Genomic DNA, 14196 nt, shown 5'->3' on the forward strand with positions numbered 1-14196 from the left:
TATATATATATATATATATATATGCTTTCACAGTACTACCGGCCTTACCGAGTTATCGACTTCGTAACTCTCGATATCTCGCGCTCCCTTCGTTTTACAGGGATCTAGAACGAGAGAGAGCGCACTACTCTACGAAATGTAATAATACCATCTTTACCTTTCGAATTTATAGAAATCTGCAACGTTCAATTTTCAATACACATTTACCTTTCTCTTTCTCTCTTTTTCTCACTATACAATTCTATTATAGAGTCGATAACCATGTTTTCCAACATAATTATCAAATATAATCGACTTTTGAGGCATAATTATTTTCTAATTATTATGCAATCCTTTCCTTTTAATTTCTAATAGTCTCATTGCCTTATTACATTAACAAAAATGTTTATTTTCCTTTTAAACGATTTTGAAACATTTCACAACAACATATTAATTTTATTCTTCTATATACTTAAATTGATTGTAATACAATAAAAAGAAAATGCCTTATATATTTTATATGATTAGGTTTATGAGGAAGATGGCCTACCAAATAAAATTTGTTATCCGTGCAAATACCAGTTGGAAAAGTCGTATCAATTTAAAAAGAAATGTGAAGCGGTAGACGTAAAGCTTAGGTCACATTTAAAGATAATACGCAAATATTCCGAGCAAGATGAAGAGATGGACAATCAAGAGAGCAATACGGATGGTTTGAAAGAAGCATCGGGTAGTGGAAAATCTAAACAAGTTAAACAATTGTTAGCTGATTTAGTATCGACCAAGGGAACCGGAAGCCAAGCGGATGGAGATCCTATCGAAGTTACGGAAGAAGAATTAATTGGTGGATATATTTTAGGTATGTGATGATTATTGTGGAAAACTATTATTTAGATGATTATAATGTATTGCATTTTATTAATTTTGAGGACAAATTTTAGGTATGAATTCTGAAAATCCAGAAATGGATGAACCTATGTCGGAAGATCCAGAAAGTATTACATTAGTACCAGCTGAAGAAAGAACAGCGAAAGCTCGATGTACGATACGTACAACTAGGATTAAACAAGAACAAGAATCTGAAGATGAAGCTGAGGAAGTACAAAGAGCTATCGCTAATGCTGATCATAAAAATGTTTACATGATGGAGTTGACTAGTAACAGTACTGGTCAAGGAGAGTCATTGAAATTGCAACCGATAGGTGATACAATAGGTACATAGATTACATAACGAAGTATTTTGACTATTGAATAAGAGTAAACGAACAAAATAATTAATACGATTATTTTATTCTTTATAGTTGATCCAAGCACAGAGATAAAAATATTTAAATGTGATAAATGTCCAAAAGCATTTAATAGAAGAATAATGTTAAAGAGTCATCAATCTGTGCATTCTACTCAAAGAGGATATACCTGTCAAGCTTGTGAAAAATGGTTCCCTACGAGATCAGCCTTAGTAAGACACGAACGCACGCATACGGGTTAGTTTTAATATAATAAATATCTGTTATATTTTTTCTTTTAATATTACAAGACTTGATAAATTTATAAGTTTTGTATTATTTTCAGGTGAAAAACCATTTGGTTGCAATATATGTCACCGTGCGTTTGCACAGAAAGAAATATTACTACGCCATTTAATGACTCACTCTGGACAAAAACCATTCCAATGTCAACATTGTGAAAAGAGTTTTACCCAACGTGAAGCACTAAAAGTGCATATGCGTCGACATCAAAAGTTGGATCCAAATGATATACAACTTCATCATTGTCAATTATGTCCTAAAGCGTTCTGTCATGCATCTGGACTAAGTAGGCATTTAGTTACACATACTGGTAGAACGTACAAGTGCGTCGAATGCGAGAAAACTTTTACCGATAAGAGTTCACTTTTAAGGCACAGTCATATTCACGCACCTAAAAAGATTACATCGAATTAATATTGAACGAATATCAAGGTTACGTCTTATTTCCAGTTAAAAAAAAAAAAGCAAAATAAGAATTTTACTTCTTTGGGTCCAGTTGTACATTTTTTATAAAAAGAAAAGGAAATATTCAAACTTTTATAGTTATAAATGAAAATCATTCTTAACTGTTGTCATATATATGTGAGGGTTCATTAATTGACATCTCATTTTAAGTTAATATAAATTATAAATTGTAATACACATATAACTGACCCATAGAAACTTCGTATATCACAAAAAGGTATATTAAACCTTTTTTTTTAATTACTCATTTGATTAACTTGTATTTAACAATTATTTTTACTATTTCTTCTTTCACTCTTTATATAAATCTATGGAAAAAAAAAAATGCCGATTACGTTACAGCATATATACTTTTGTACAAAATTGTAGCGGATATAACGTTTTTTGCTATTAAGATCTATATTGTATTATGTGTATAATTCAAAATTAGGAAAATTCTTTTTTTGCCAATTGTAAAGGCAATTTAAAATATTTTTTTAGATAGAAAAGTTTTTAAAAAAAGAAAACTAAATTGGACCTTTCAATGTATAATATTCATAAAGACCTTATGTACTATGTACACCATTAAATATATATTCTATGTATATATCTATAAATATACAATATATTGATGGTAAATAATGATTTTTTACCTGATGTAAATGTCGTTCACCTTTCATATAATAAGTTTCAAAGATTATATATACGATGTTCGATATACATGTACATTTACTATATAATTCGTATGATAACTTTATTATTAAATACAGGATGAAATTTATGTACACAATCATAATTATTTTTACTCGCTAAACGTTAGACAGACACATTTTTTCTTTCTTCCTTGGCAATGCTATTTAACTTTATAAAATGCAAAACTTATATACCATTCTATAATATGTAGAGATATAATTATCTATTTGCGAAATGTTTCTTTTCATGGGGTATCGTCATGTTTGCAAATTCAACTTTTCCATATATATATATACTTGTTTTTTAATTCTGTGCAATATTATATCATTAGTAGTTTGATGTTGTAGGAAAGATTATGGAAAAATTTGTCGACTACTTGATATTGCATGATATTTATAATTCTATCTACAACGCATAATCCTTCTATTAAAGCGATAGTAATTCGAAGTGTACTTGCATCGAGCGAATAATAAATGTTAAAAATTGATTATATTATTACTCGAATGTTGCTTTGAACATTTCATAAAAACTACACAAAGTTATGATCATTAGTATACTATTTGTTATTTTTTGCAAATATTATTCATTTAATATACATTGTTATTACTATTATTAAATATTAAGATCATTTAAAAATTTTCTTTAAAAGAAAAATAAAACGCTCAATGTATTGTTAAGTACACTGCAACACTATTACTTTTAAACGGCAGTAGAGAAAGAATAAATAAAGAATCATTACGCAATGTATATTAAAGATGAAGAATATTCCTAATACTCGTTACGATTTTTTATAATAATAATATGTCAAGTACATATGACAGAGTTCAGTATTCTCATTATTACTATTCAAATATCGTACAAAGTAGCCTAACAAAATTTTAAGTTTTTCACGTATTGTGCTATGAAAACGCCATTATATATTGAATAGATAAATATATTTCATTCTATAATGCTGCTATATCATTTAATAATAGACCACACGTTATATATATAAATATATATATATAACGATCGAGTGACGTGAATTGTTAGAAAAAAGAAAGTAGATAAATAAATAAATAAGAAGAGCGAAAAATTCAAAGAAAGAGAAAACAAAGCAGAAAAAAACAAAAGGAAGAACAAAAGCGGAAGAAGAGTTTTTTGACCGTTTATTAAAAAAATTTATTTTATTATAATTCATGTATATTATGATCACTTTTTTGTGCATTTTTAATTACATTGCCAATGTTGATAAATGTATATATATCATCAGATCAAGGAAACTTGCAAAGTTTCTTCGATTAATTTTTTTCCTTTTACACACATTTTCGTCATTGTTTAAAATCATAATTGGTACTACATATCAATCATTCGTTTTATATTTAAAAAATTGAATTAATTTCTCTCATCATGTCGAGCTTAATAACAAATCTATGTTGGAACGTTTTACTATGCATAAGTTAATAAATCGGATTATTAGATTATGTCCGCTCTTAATTCAGATTCAGAATTATTATGAAAATCATTTTTTTTTTTCGATAAAACCAGATTATTATCATTATTATTATTACTATTATTCGATAATTATTTACTAATGTGATTACTATCTACATGATGTGGCTACATAAAATTCACGAGACATATGTCACAGTCAATAATATATGTGAAATAATTATTAAATCAATACATATATATATATATATATATATATATATATAGATTTATGTATGAAAATTATATGAAAAAGAAAAAAAACTCATATAATTTCAACATAATAAAGTNAAACGAAGGGAGCGCGAGATATCGAGAGTTACGAAGTCGATAACTCGGTAAGGCCGGTAGTACTGTGAAAGCATATATATATATATATATATATATATATATAGATTTATGTATGAAAATTATATGAAAAAGAAAAAAAACTCATATAATTTCAACATAATAAAGTTGTGTTATTATCCAATTATCGTAAGCATAAACAATTTTTTTTTCTTTTTTCCATTGTTTTTTGATAAATACTTATTAGTTCACGAATTTTCTTTATTTCTTTGTATTCTTTTCTTTTTTTCTTCTTCTCTAATTATATATATATATATACTAAAAACTAGTTTCCGTCAAATCTTTACGACGTGTAATGTCTGCTATTAGATTCAAGAGGAATTAAAAAGGAGGAGCAAAGGACTGTCCACGCCGTCGTATCGGATTATGCACAAAATTTGTACTATGCCTGTCATGATTATAGACACGACATATTTTCCATGGCGTATTAAAAATCTAATGTAGATGACAGACCACTGGTCTCCCCCCGTTTTATATTATTGAATTTAAAAATAAAAAGAAAAAAAAAGAAGAATTAAGTAATATAAAATAATCAAATAAATTAAGATTAAAACCGAATAAACATGTGGCGAATGTAAATCCAAAGATTTTGAATTAACTTTGATGAGATAAAAGATTTCGCTTCATGGATATAAAGGGAGGGAGGCAGAGGGAAAGGGGAGAGAGAGAGAGAGAGAGAGAGAGAGAGAGAGAGAGAGAGAGACAAAGGAGGGCAGCCAAGGAGCAAGGGGAAGAGGATAAGTAATTATTAAGACGCTCTAAATGAGTAACGTCTAATGATTTAGTACGCATCCTCTCATCAATCGAGGTTCAAAATTTTTGGTTGTTCCCATGTAAACCCATCACGACCAAAATGACCGTATGTACTGGTCTGTTGATAAATTGGATTACGAAGATTCAACTCTCTGTAAAAAATGTTAAGTATTATGTATTTAATATTTGGAATTATTTTGTTTTTCTAACATAATATCTTGTTCGAATTTTGTATATATGAATTTAATGTAGTATGCAATATTATATTAAAAAAGATATTCTTTAAGTGAGTAAAAATTATTTGATATTGTTCGAGTTGATATGAAATAATGTTAATACTAATGAAACAAGAATAGAAATATACTTACTTAACAATTTTTCCTGGCCGTAAATCAAAATTTTTATTAACTATACCTAATAGTTCATTCTGTGATAATTTTGAAGTACCATAGTCAAAGACTGTGATAGAAAGGGGCTCGGCAACACCGATGGCATATGAAACCTGAAAAATGAAATACATTAATATAAATTAATTCAATAATTAAAAATTAAATAAGAAAAATATTATTTCAAATAATCCAATAATTGTACCTGTACAAGACAGCGTCTGCAAAGACCTGCTTTTACAAGAGATTTAGCAACCCATCTCGCAGCGTATGCAGCTGATCTATCAACTTTAGTGAAGTCTTTGCCAGAAAATGCACCACCCCCGTGGGCTCCCCATCCACCGTAAGTGTCTACAATTATTTTACGACCAGTAAGACCAGCGTCGCTCTGTAAAAAATAATTTACGATTATATATATCTAAAAAGATTTAATATTTTGTATTATATATATTACTTGCAAAATATTGATTTTACCTGTGGTCCACCGATGATAAAAAGTCCACAAGGATTGACGTGGAAAACTGTTCTATCATCGAGATACCTTGCTGGAATAACTTCTTTTATAACTTTTTCCATAACAGCTTTACGTAATTCATCCAAGCCAATTTTTTCACTGTGTTGCAAAGATACGACAACTGTGTGAACTCTTATTGGTACGCAAGCTCCATGATCCATGATGTATTCACATGTGACCTTAATAAGAAAAAAATTACATTAAATATTTATAACTTCTGTGGTATTGCGACGACAACCAATTTGTGTTTTATATTAAATAATACATTGTATGACTGATTATTCTCAGAAATGTGTTCTCTCATCATGGCACTCAAGAGTAGCAAATACAATTAAAAAAACATCATTGAATAATCTCTTATAAAGAAAATTATCTATGTATAGATGAAAAAGAAAACAAATACAAACCTGTGTTTTAGAGTCTGGTCTTGCCCACCATAATTCTCCGCTTCGTCTTAATTCCGCTATCTTTTGATTTAATTTGTGTGCTAATACAACTGTCAATGGCATACATTCGTCAGTTTCATCTGTTGCATAGCCGAACATCAGCCCCTGATAGTAAAAATTTCAATTAATACGATTGAAATTTATATTAGAAAAATATATTTAAAAGCAAATAATAAAAACAATATTTGGTAGCAACGAGATACAAGTATTTTATTAATTCATAAAACATAAAGAGAGTTAAGCACATTTCTTTCTTTTATAATGCATATACGTATAGAGTACTAAAAGTATAATAAATATAAATAAATAAAAGACAGAGAGAGAGAGAGAGAGAGAGAATATTAAGAAAATAAATAATACAAATAATAAAAAGGTATTATATTGTGCATGCAAAATAAAAGGTGCTACACAGAGCAGAATAATATTTGGAGATCAAAGTTTTTGGGGTTTTTTAAAGTATATCAATGATTTAGTTAACAATATAAAAATGATATGATGAAAATAAAGAAAATGTAAAAAATGATATCTTGACATGTGTATATACAGCGTAAGTGTGCACCTATGAATTAAATGACTGCAAATTAAAAAAAATAAAGATGTATTATCGTAGGCATAAGGAATGAAGATATGAAATTTGATAGCGCTGTTATATCACTGTTATATCGCTGATTTATCAATAAGGAAATATATACAGAAACACATTGCAAGATTGGCTACTAAATAAATTTAGTAGAAAAAAGAACATCGACAAAAGGAATAAAATTGATTAACAGAAAAAGAATAGGTTTCTTTTTGTTGTACGTAGCATGAAAAGCACAATTAATTAAATTACAAAAAGACATAACTACTTTTTCAAAAGCACAGGTTTTTTGAGCCTACAGTTCTAAAAAAAAAAAAGTTAAATATGTACGCACGTGTATCTAAAAAGAAGCGTAGAAAAATAAATATTAACACTACTTTAACAAAGAGCTACTAATAGATAACTACAGTAAGATTGTTAATAACAGAGAGAAATAAGAATTAAATTATTTATATTATATATATATATATATATATATAAGAGAGGAGGAGAACAGAATAGCTGAAATAAACGAAAGAGCGCTAATTGACCTGGTCTCCTGCTCCTACTTCCTCATCGCTACGATTTTCATGAACGCCCGCGGCTATATTTGGTGACTGAGCATCAAGAGCCAAAAGAACACTGCACAGCTTGTAGTCAAAACCTGTAGAAATGATGGGTATGAGAAGAATGATCACCATTCCGTATAGAATAACATTGTCAGCTTATGTTGATATTTTTTTTTTAAATCCTGTTATCCCATGTAATATTAATAATACACAGCTCATGTTTCCTAAATTAAAATAATTATGCTTTTAAATTATATTTTGTCGTCTAACTTAATTGAGATATGATTGAATATACATAGAACAGTGTAAACATATCAAATCAATTTAAATGTTAACGATATATATATATATATTCCCTAATTATTAATGTCTATCTAAATCTCCTATGTATTGTCCGGATCATTTCTACTTTTTAATTAATGAAAATGATGCGAGTTTAAATTTTAAGGAACATAAATGTGTATATATTATCTTAAGATAGTTGAAGTTACTTTAATTAAAACGCACGTACACATAGGCACATATGTGAGTGCGTGTTAATACCTGCGGATACATTTAAGAGGAAAAGGAAGATTTGTATAAAATTAAAGAAAAGAACAGGGAAGATCGTTGATATTAAATAATTATTTGGCTGCTCTGTGGCACGGGCTGAGAATCGATAATGTACCTGATCACCAGCACCCAAGTCCATCTCTTCCCTGTCCACATGAACACCATCAGCGATATTTGGAGATTGTTGTTCTAGTGCCACCAAAAGGTTCAACGTACGCCAGTCGAATCCTGCCACGACCATGATACGCTTACGTTACATATTCTTATGCATTCGCGCTTAATATTCTTCCGTATGATAATGAATGCGATTAAACGTACCTCTCATCGATCGAGTCATGGAAATTTTCCAAGTCCAACATCTTATTATATATAAATGACATATGTAGCGTAAAGCATATCTTATATATAAATATATATATTTTATATAATATTCGTATATAAATGACAAATCTTTCAAAATAATGCAATAAAGTATTTTGATGTTTGGTGCTTGCAGCTATCGTGCCATGATTCGACCGTGTATTCATAAATTTAGCTATGAACAATATGAATTGGGGGCAATTGAAGTCAAATTCGGTCATGGGTGGCCATGCATATATGTCGGTTAATTTTTTTTTTCTTTCTTTCAATGCTATTATTATATCCGTATAGCTAATATTTAAGAAATATAATGTAGTATAAAAATTATCCAAAATAGATCATAAATAGTATCAAAAGAAATGCTTGTGTTAATTCATATCTCTATAGAAAACTATTTTACCTTTGGAAGAGTCATCATAACCAATATGGTTAACAGTCTCACGAACAATCTTTTGGTAATCTACCACCGCTTTAGATGTTATCTCTCCACAAAGTAGTATCATTCCTGTTTTAGTGACTGTTTCTGTAAAACATATATTAAACAAATAAAATATTTCAATTAAAATTAGGATTGAAAAAAATTATGCAAAATAGAAAGAAGAGATTTTTACCGCAAGCAACTTTGGCATCGGGATCTTGTTTCAAATGTGCATCCAGAATGGCATCACTTATTTGGTCACACATTTTATCTACAACAAATTTAATCATAACAATAAGAGTTGTATAATAATTGGATTTGTATTTACTGTTCAGTCATTTTGTATCCACTGCTTTGTTTAAATGAAAAAGATAGATAAAAAAGTGAATGATCTAGACAAAAAAAAAAAAAAAAAAAAAAAAAAAAAAAAGAAGACATCAAAAAAGATAAATTAAAATTTTTGTCAGCATTTGAAATAAAATCATATATTGTAATATATGCAAACGTACATGACGTAAACAATCAAATTTTTAATCAAAATGATATTGCACGGTATTAACATCCTCTTGCTGAAAATTGCTTAATATCGTCGACAACGTGCTCGCTTAACCTCGAAATTCATTTCATTGGATATTCCAGAGCATTCTAAGATAAAGTATAAAGTAAATCCAACGGACATTGTTACTTAACAATCGAAGTTTTAAATAAGTAGAAGAAGAAAGGGGGAGGGGGTGGGAAAGGGTTGCTAGAAAAGAGAGAAAGGCGGAGAAAAGAAGAAAGGAAGAAAAAAGGAAGCAAGAAGAATTGAAGAGAGGCGTGCGCACGCGGGACGATGGTGAACATACATTATATCGTTTGCTTCTCGATTACCAAAAATTTTCATGGCGGCATACAACACGCGATCAAAGTTGAGCACCTCTTTCTCTCTCTCTCTCTCTCTTTCATAAAAGAAGTAGGAGAGAGAGAAGCAGATGAACGTAAAATGAACATGTAGAAAGAGATACAAAATGATGCGCTTTTTAATCGTTTCGAATGAATAAACTAGTACCTAAGGTTAGGTCTAATATATGAGATTGAATTTAGAGTTTACCTGGATGTCCTTCACCAACCGACTCGGAGGTGAATAAAAAAGTAGTATCCTGCTGAAGTTCGGGCGGTGTGTGCCCGTTCGCGTATCCATTCATGTGGTGCGCGGTTTCCGGCATTTTTCTTTTTTTCGACGACGTCTTTGCCGTTTACTTTAATCCTTTCTTTTCGTTTATTTTACACACACACACACACACTCTCTCTATGTTCTGTATTATTAGTGTGTTGGTCTAGAGATTTCTTCTATCTTTCGGTCTCTTTCTATACTATTCGTTTTTTTTTCTATCTTTTTTTCTCTCTCTCTCTCTCTCTCTCTCTATCTATCTCTCTCTCCTTTACCTCTTCGTGTTCTTCTTGTTCTCTCTTCTGTTCTTACTTCGTAGCCCTAATGGTTTCTCGGCACGCGTTTTAAGACCGTCCGTTCCCGATTCTTTTCCTTCTTTGTCGTGTAACAGTCTTAAATAGGTAAATTCGTGGAATTAAAATTGGAGTAACGTGTTCGGGTATTGTTTAATAGACGCCGACTTTGTCTCTTTTTTTCTTGGTTAATTACTTTTTTTCTTTCTTTTTCGTTTCTTTTCTATGATATTCCTCCTTAAAAGCGCGAAACGAACTCAACAGAAGCACAGCGCACGACGTAATGGTCAGACGGGCGAATGCACCGAGTGAACGTATGGGCAGTTAAAGAGGCTCCCCGCACACTGGCGCCCGTTATTTATAACCTTCGTTCATCGGCTCCAACATCGGTTAACTTCGGGTCACGTGGTATTCCGTCTCCCGGGATACGAAGATTGGCGCGAAATTTGTTTTTATTACTAATCAAATCTTATCGCTCTTCTATCATTCTTGCTCTTATTTTTATTTTTATTTCCCGATAATAATGACTTTGCATATTATTGTTCATTGATATTTTTTCATACATTTTTGAAAGATTATTATTATTATTATCGATAATTATTTTTCAAATTTTATCGAATGTTTTAAAATTATTTATTGCTTTTTTTCACAAGTTTACATCATTGTTTTTCTAAGAAGTAATAGTCATCGCAATATGATGCATGATGATATGATGATATAATGAAATATTCTGATTTGCTTATTAGATTTTTTTTAACACGCTCTACTTTAACGATTATTTGAAATTTTGATAACTATTGTATGTGGCATAATTATAAAATTTTATTGTTCGATGGATGATTTTATTTGCAAGAACCTAATATCTTCTTATTTTATGCTTTGTAATGATTTTTATGTTTAACGAACGTCACAATTGTAATAATAATACGGTAAATACATTTTATATTCGTGTTATCGCGTTATCATTTCAAAGTTGTGTATTCGATCTTTGCTTCGGACGTACTAAATTTAAATTTGATTTTTTTAATTGTCTTTTGTAAATTGGCAACGCTCTTTTACAATACGTGACAATAGCAATAAATTAAATTCATATTCTTTGATGTAGCATATGCAACAGTTATTTATATTCTATAACAGAAATAAGAATAAACGTATAAATTGCTTAGAAATTTTAATTTCATGCTTGCGCATGTCTGTGTACGTCTGTGTATATAAATTATGAAATATTATTTAAAAGTATTCAACTATCGATGATTGTTTACTTAAAAATTTATATAAAAAATGTGGCAATCATAAAAATAAAAAATTAATTATTTACGAATTGTATACAAATGAATTTAATAATTTTTTTATACAAGGTTCTTTCTTCAACACTAATGCAACGGATATAAAATTATGACACTTATTATTAATACTCGTATAAAATAACTAAAGATTTTATGACATATAAATATTATAATCTTTAAAAGAAACAAAAGAAGATAAACTTCAAGGTCGGAAAACTAAAATGAGTATAAAAAAAATGAATTTTTCTATCGATTGGAATTATTCCGAACGTTGCATTGGCATTTGTTCCACTTATTGCTCGATAATTGAATGATGGGATTAACAACAATTAATTAATCAACAATTATATTTTTTAAATTCATAACAATTGCATTAACAATAATTCTATTATTTTTTTAAACAATACAAAAAGCACAATTTATAGGCATGGATTATTACGCAAATGAATGTAAATACATAAAATAATATAATACATAAAAAAATATTTATGTGTTTGTATTAGTAAAATAATTTTTGTGTAATTTTTAACCAATAATTTATTTTTCAAACGAGCTTGTTTATCATTAAAACTGTGCTCGAAGAGATGATGTTATTGCATTAAGACTCTACGTAATTATATATCTTACGTCATTATAATATTCATATAAATGTACCATGTGCTTTGATAGAAGAAGATCGTCATAATAATTAATGAATAAGCATTACTTGCTTATTGTAGAGTATCAACATTTCGCAATTAAGTATACATTGCAGTATCATTCTAGTATCAATTCGAAGTAATCTGTCGAGATATTTTTGCATTAAAACATCAATCTCTTCACAAAAATATTTTTAGAATTACGCCTATTTGTCTATTTCTTTTTCTTTTAATTACAGCTATAATATTTGATCAAATTAAAATATCTTTTAGTTGTTATAGAAATAAAATGACAAAATTTTTGGTAACGTTATCAAAATATCCATGTAGGTTCGATATTTAATAATTCTGTTACAATACGTCAATCGATAGATCGATAACTAAGTTGATAAGAATGATTTCTTGTTAACAATTTTATATCTTCATATTTTTTTTTTCTATCTCTTCCTCTCTTTTTTTTAGTTCAAAGTTGTTTCATAATTCATTTACTTTTCAATAGCTAATTCAACTGACTTATCATCGATAATAAATGAACTTGATAAACATTGAATATATTTGTAGACCAATTAGCAATGTTTCTGTTTTTTTTCGTAAGAAAAAAAAAATTCCCGAGCAAGGAAAAAATAAATACATACATGGTTATTGGTAGGTGATGAAATAATTAACAAAATGAAATGTACAAATGAAAATAAAGAGAGAGAGAGAGAGAGAGAGAGAGAAAGAGGGGAAAAAAGTAAAATAAAAATATATAAGATAAGAGAGGAGAGATAGAACGATGATTTAATAGATAATTTTTTAATTATGCTGTTAAAAGAACGATATATTTAGCATAGTCTTCAAAAGTTATTATTATCTCGCAGTTTAAAAAAGTGTTAGTAATGCTTATGAAAATCAAGCGGATTTAATTTCTGCTTAATCAGCTTAGAACGGTTGTACTTACACGTGCCTAGAATTAGTCGACGGAAAAAGAATTTGTGATAATATATATTTATATATATACATATTACACCATTCATCATTCCTGAGTTTATCTCAATCGATAGATTCGACCGATAGTCGATTCTTATCGAATTCGTTTAATTTTAAATAAATTCTAAAATCAATCGTAAAATAAACGATTGCGTTTATTTATTTTAATATTATCTTTTTTTATTTTTGTTATATATACTAAAATTTACTTTTACAACTTGATAATCATCTTAAACGTTACCTACTTAAATATCTACATTTATTACTTAAATTTTTGTTTATTAAATCATCAAGACGTTCGCTTTCTTACTTTTTCATACAAGAATATATATACGTGATAAAGATATGATATGATATTAATTTCAATAGTAGAATATTTAGTAAAATACAAGTAAAAACAAGTTTATATGATTGAAAAATAACGAGATATTCAAATTTTTAAATATCCACTATTAATCGTATTATCTGTAATAAAAAAAAAAAACTATATAATTAAAAATACATTGAACTATTTTATTTTGTTCGGTAGAATATTGTCGAGATAGCACGCTGATAAGATATTCCTTTGCATAATCCTTTACATAAAAGGTCGGTCATAGAAGGCAACCAAAAATAGAGTCACGAGTTCTCTGAAAAATAAAGACAAATTTCTTTTACAATGGGAAAAAAAAGAAAGGAAATAAGAGAAAAGAATAAAAAATGGAGTGTTTTTGTAATTTTGGTATACAAAAATATTTCATACATCTCGTGTCAGATTATTTCATAATTTAAATTACAAACAGTTCGATTCTTTTATTATTATTATTATTTCTTTGTAAAAAAAAAAAAAAAAAAAAAAAA

General features: G+C 28.5%; 2 protein-coding genes across 4 annotated transcripts in view; one reads left to right on the top strand and one right to left on the bottom strand.

The window, feature by feature from the left end:
- The window catches only part of LOC106786499 (zinc finger and SCAN domain-containing protein 12-like), a 2765-nt gene extending 787 nt beyond the window's left edge, over positions 1-1978 (top strand). Inside the window, exons 2-5 of the mRNA XM_014747951.1 lie at positions 508-838; positions 921-1193; positions 1281-1463; positions 1552-1978. Of these exons, the coding sequence (XP_014603437.1) occupies positions 508-838; positions 921-1193; positions 1281-1463; positions 1552-1922 (1158 nt within the window). The 3' untranslated portion in view covers positions 1923-1978. The remainder of the gene's footprint in view (positions 1-507; positions 839-920; positions 1194-1280; positions 1464-1551) is intronic.
- A 2790-nt stretch (positions 1979-4768) lies between these two features.
- LOC106786500 (S-adenosylmethionine synthase) lies at positions 4769-10804 on the bottom strand. 3 transcript variants are annotated; one of them, XM_014747952.1, is made up of 9 exons: positions 10111-10804; positions 9214-9291; positions 9003-9125; positions 7673-7785; positions 6524-6667; positions 6077-6295; positions 5808-5990; positions 5585-5718; positions 4769-5368 (listed from the first exon to the last, which is right to left on the bottom strand). In XM_014747952.1, exons 1-9 carry the CDS (start codon positions 10223-10225, stop codon positions 5263-5265), a joined length of 1215 nt encoding a protein of 404 aa, XP_014603438.1. In that variant the 5' UTR covers positions 10226-10804; the 3' UTR covers positions 4769-5262. The 3 variants fall into 3 exon arrangements, with proteins under 3 accessions (XP_014603438.1, XP_014603440.1, XP_014603441.1); XM_014747954.1 differs by lacking the exon at positions 7673-7785 and adding an exon at positions 8358-8470; XM_014747955.1 differs by lacking the exon at positions 10111-10804 and adding an exon at positions 9530-9779.
- Between the last annotated feature and the right edge of the window lie 3392 nt (positions 10805-14196).

The sequence above is a fragment of the Polistes canadensis genome, unplaced genomic scaffold (genome assembly GCF_001313835.1).
Source record: "Polistes canadensis isolate GaletaPanama2010 unplaced genomic scaffold, ASM131383v1 scaffold_75, whole genome shotgun sequence".
In the NCBI taxonomy this organism is placed as follows: Eukaryota; Metazoa; Arthropoda; class Insecta; order Hymenoptera; family Vespidae; genus Polistes; species Polistes canadensis.

Coding starts and splice junctions, on each gene's coding strand:
- LOC106786500 (XM_014747952.1), bottom strand. CDS start 10,225: ATGCCGGAAACCGCGCACCACATGAATGGATACGCGAACGGGCACACA. Junction 9,292..10,110: donor GGTTGGTGAAGGACATCCAG/GTAAACTCTAAA, acceptor AATTTGTTGTAG/ATAAAATGTGTGACCAAATA. Junction 5,991..6,076: donor TTATCATCGGTGGACCACAG/GTAAAATCAATA, acceptor TATTTTTTACAG/AGCGACGCTGGTCTTACTGG.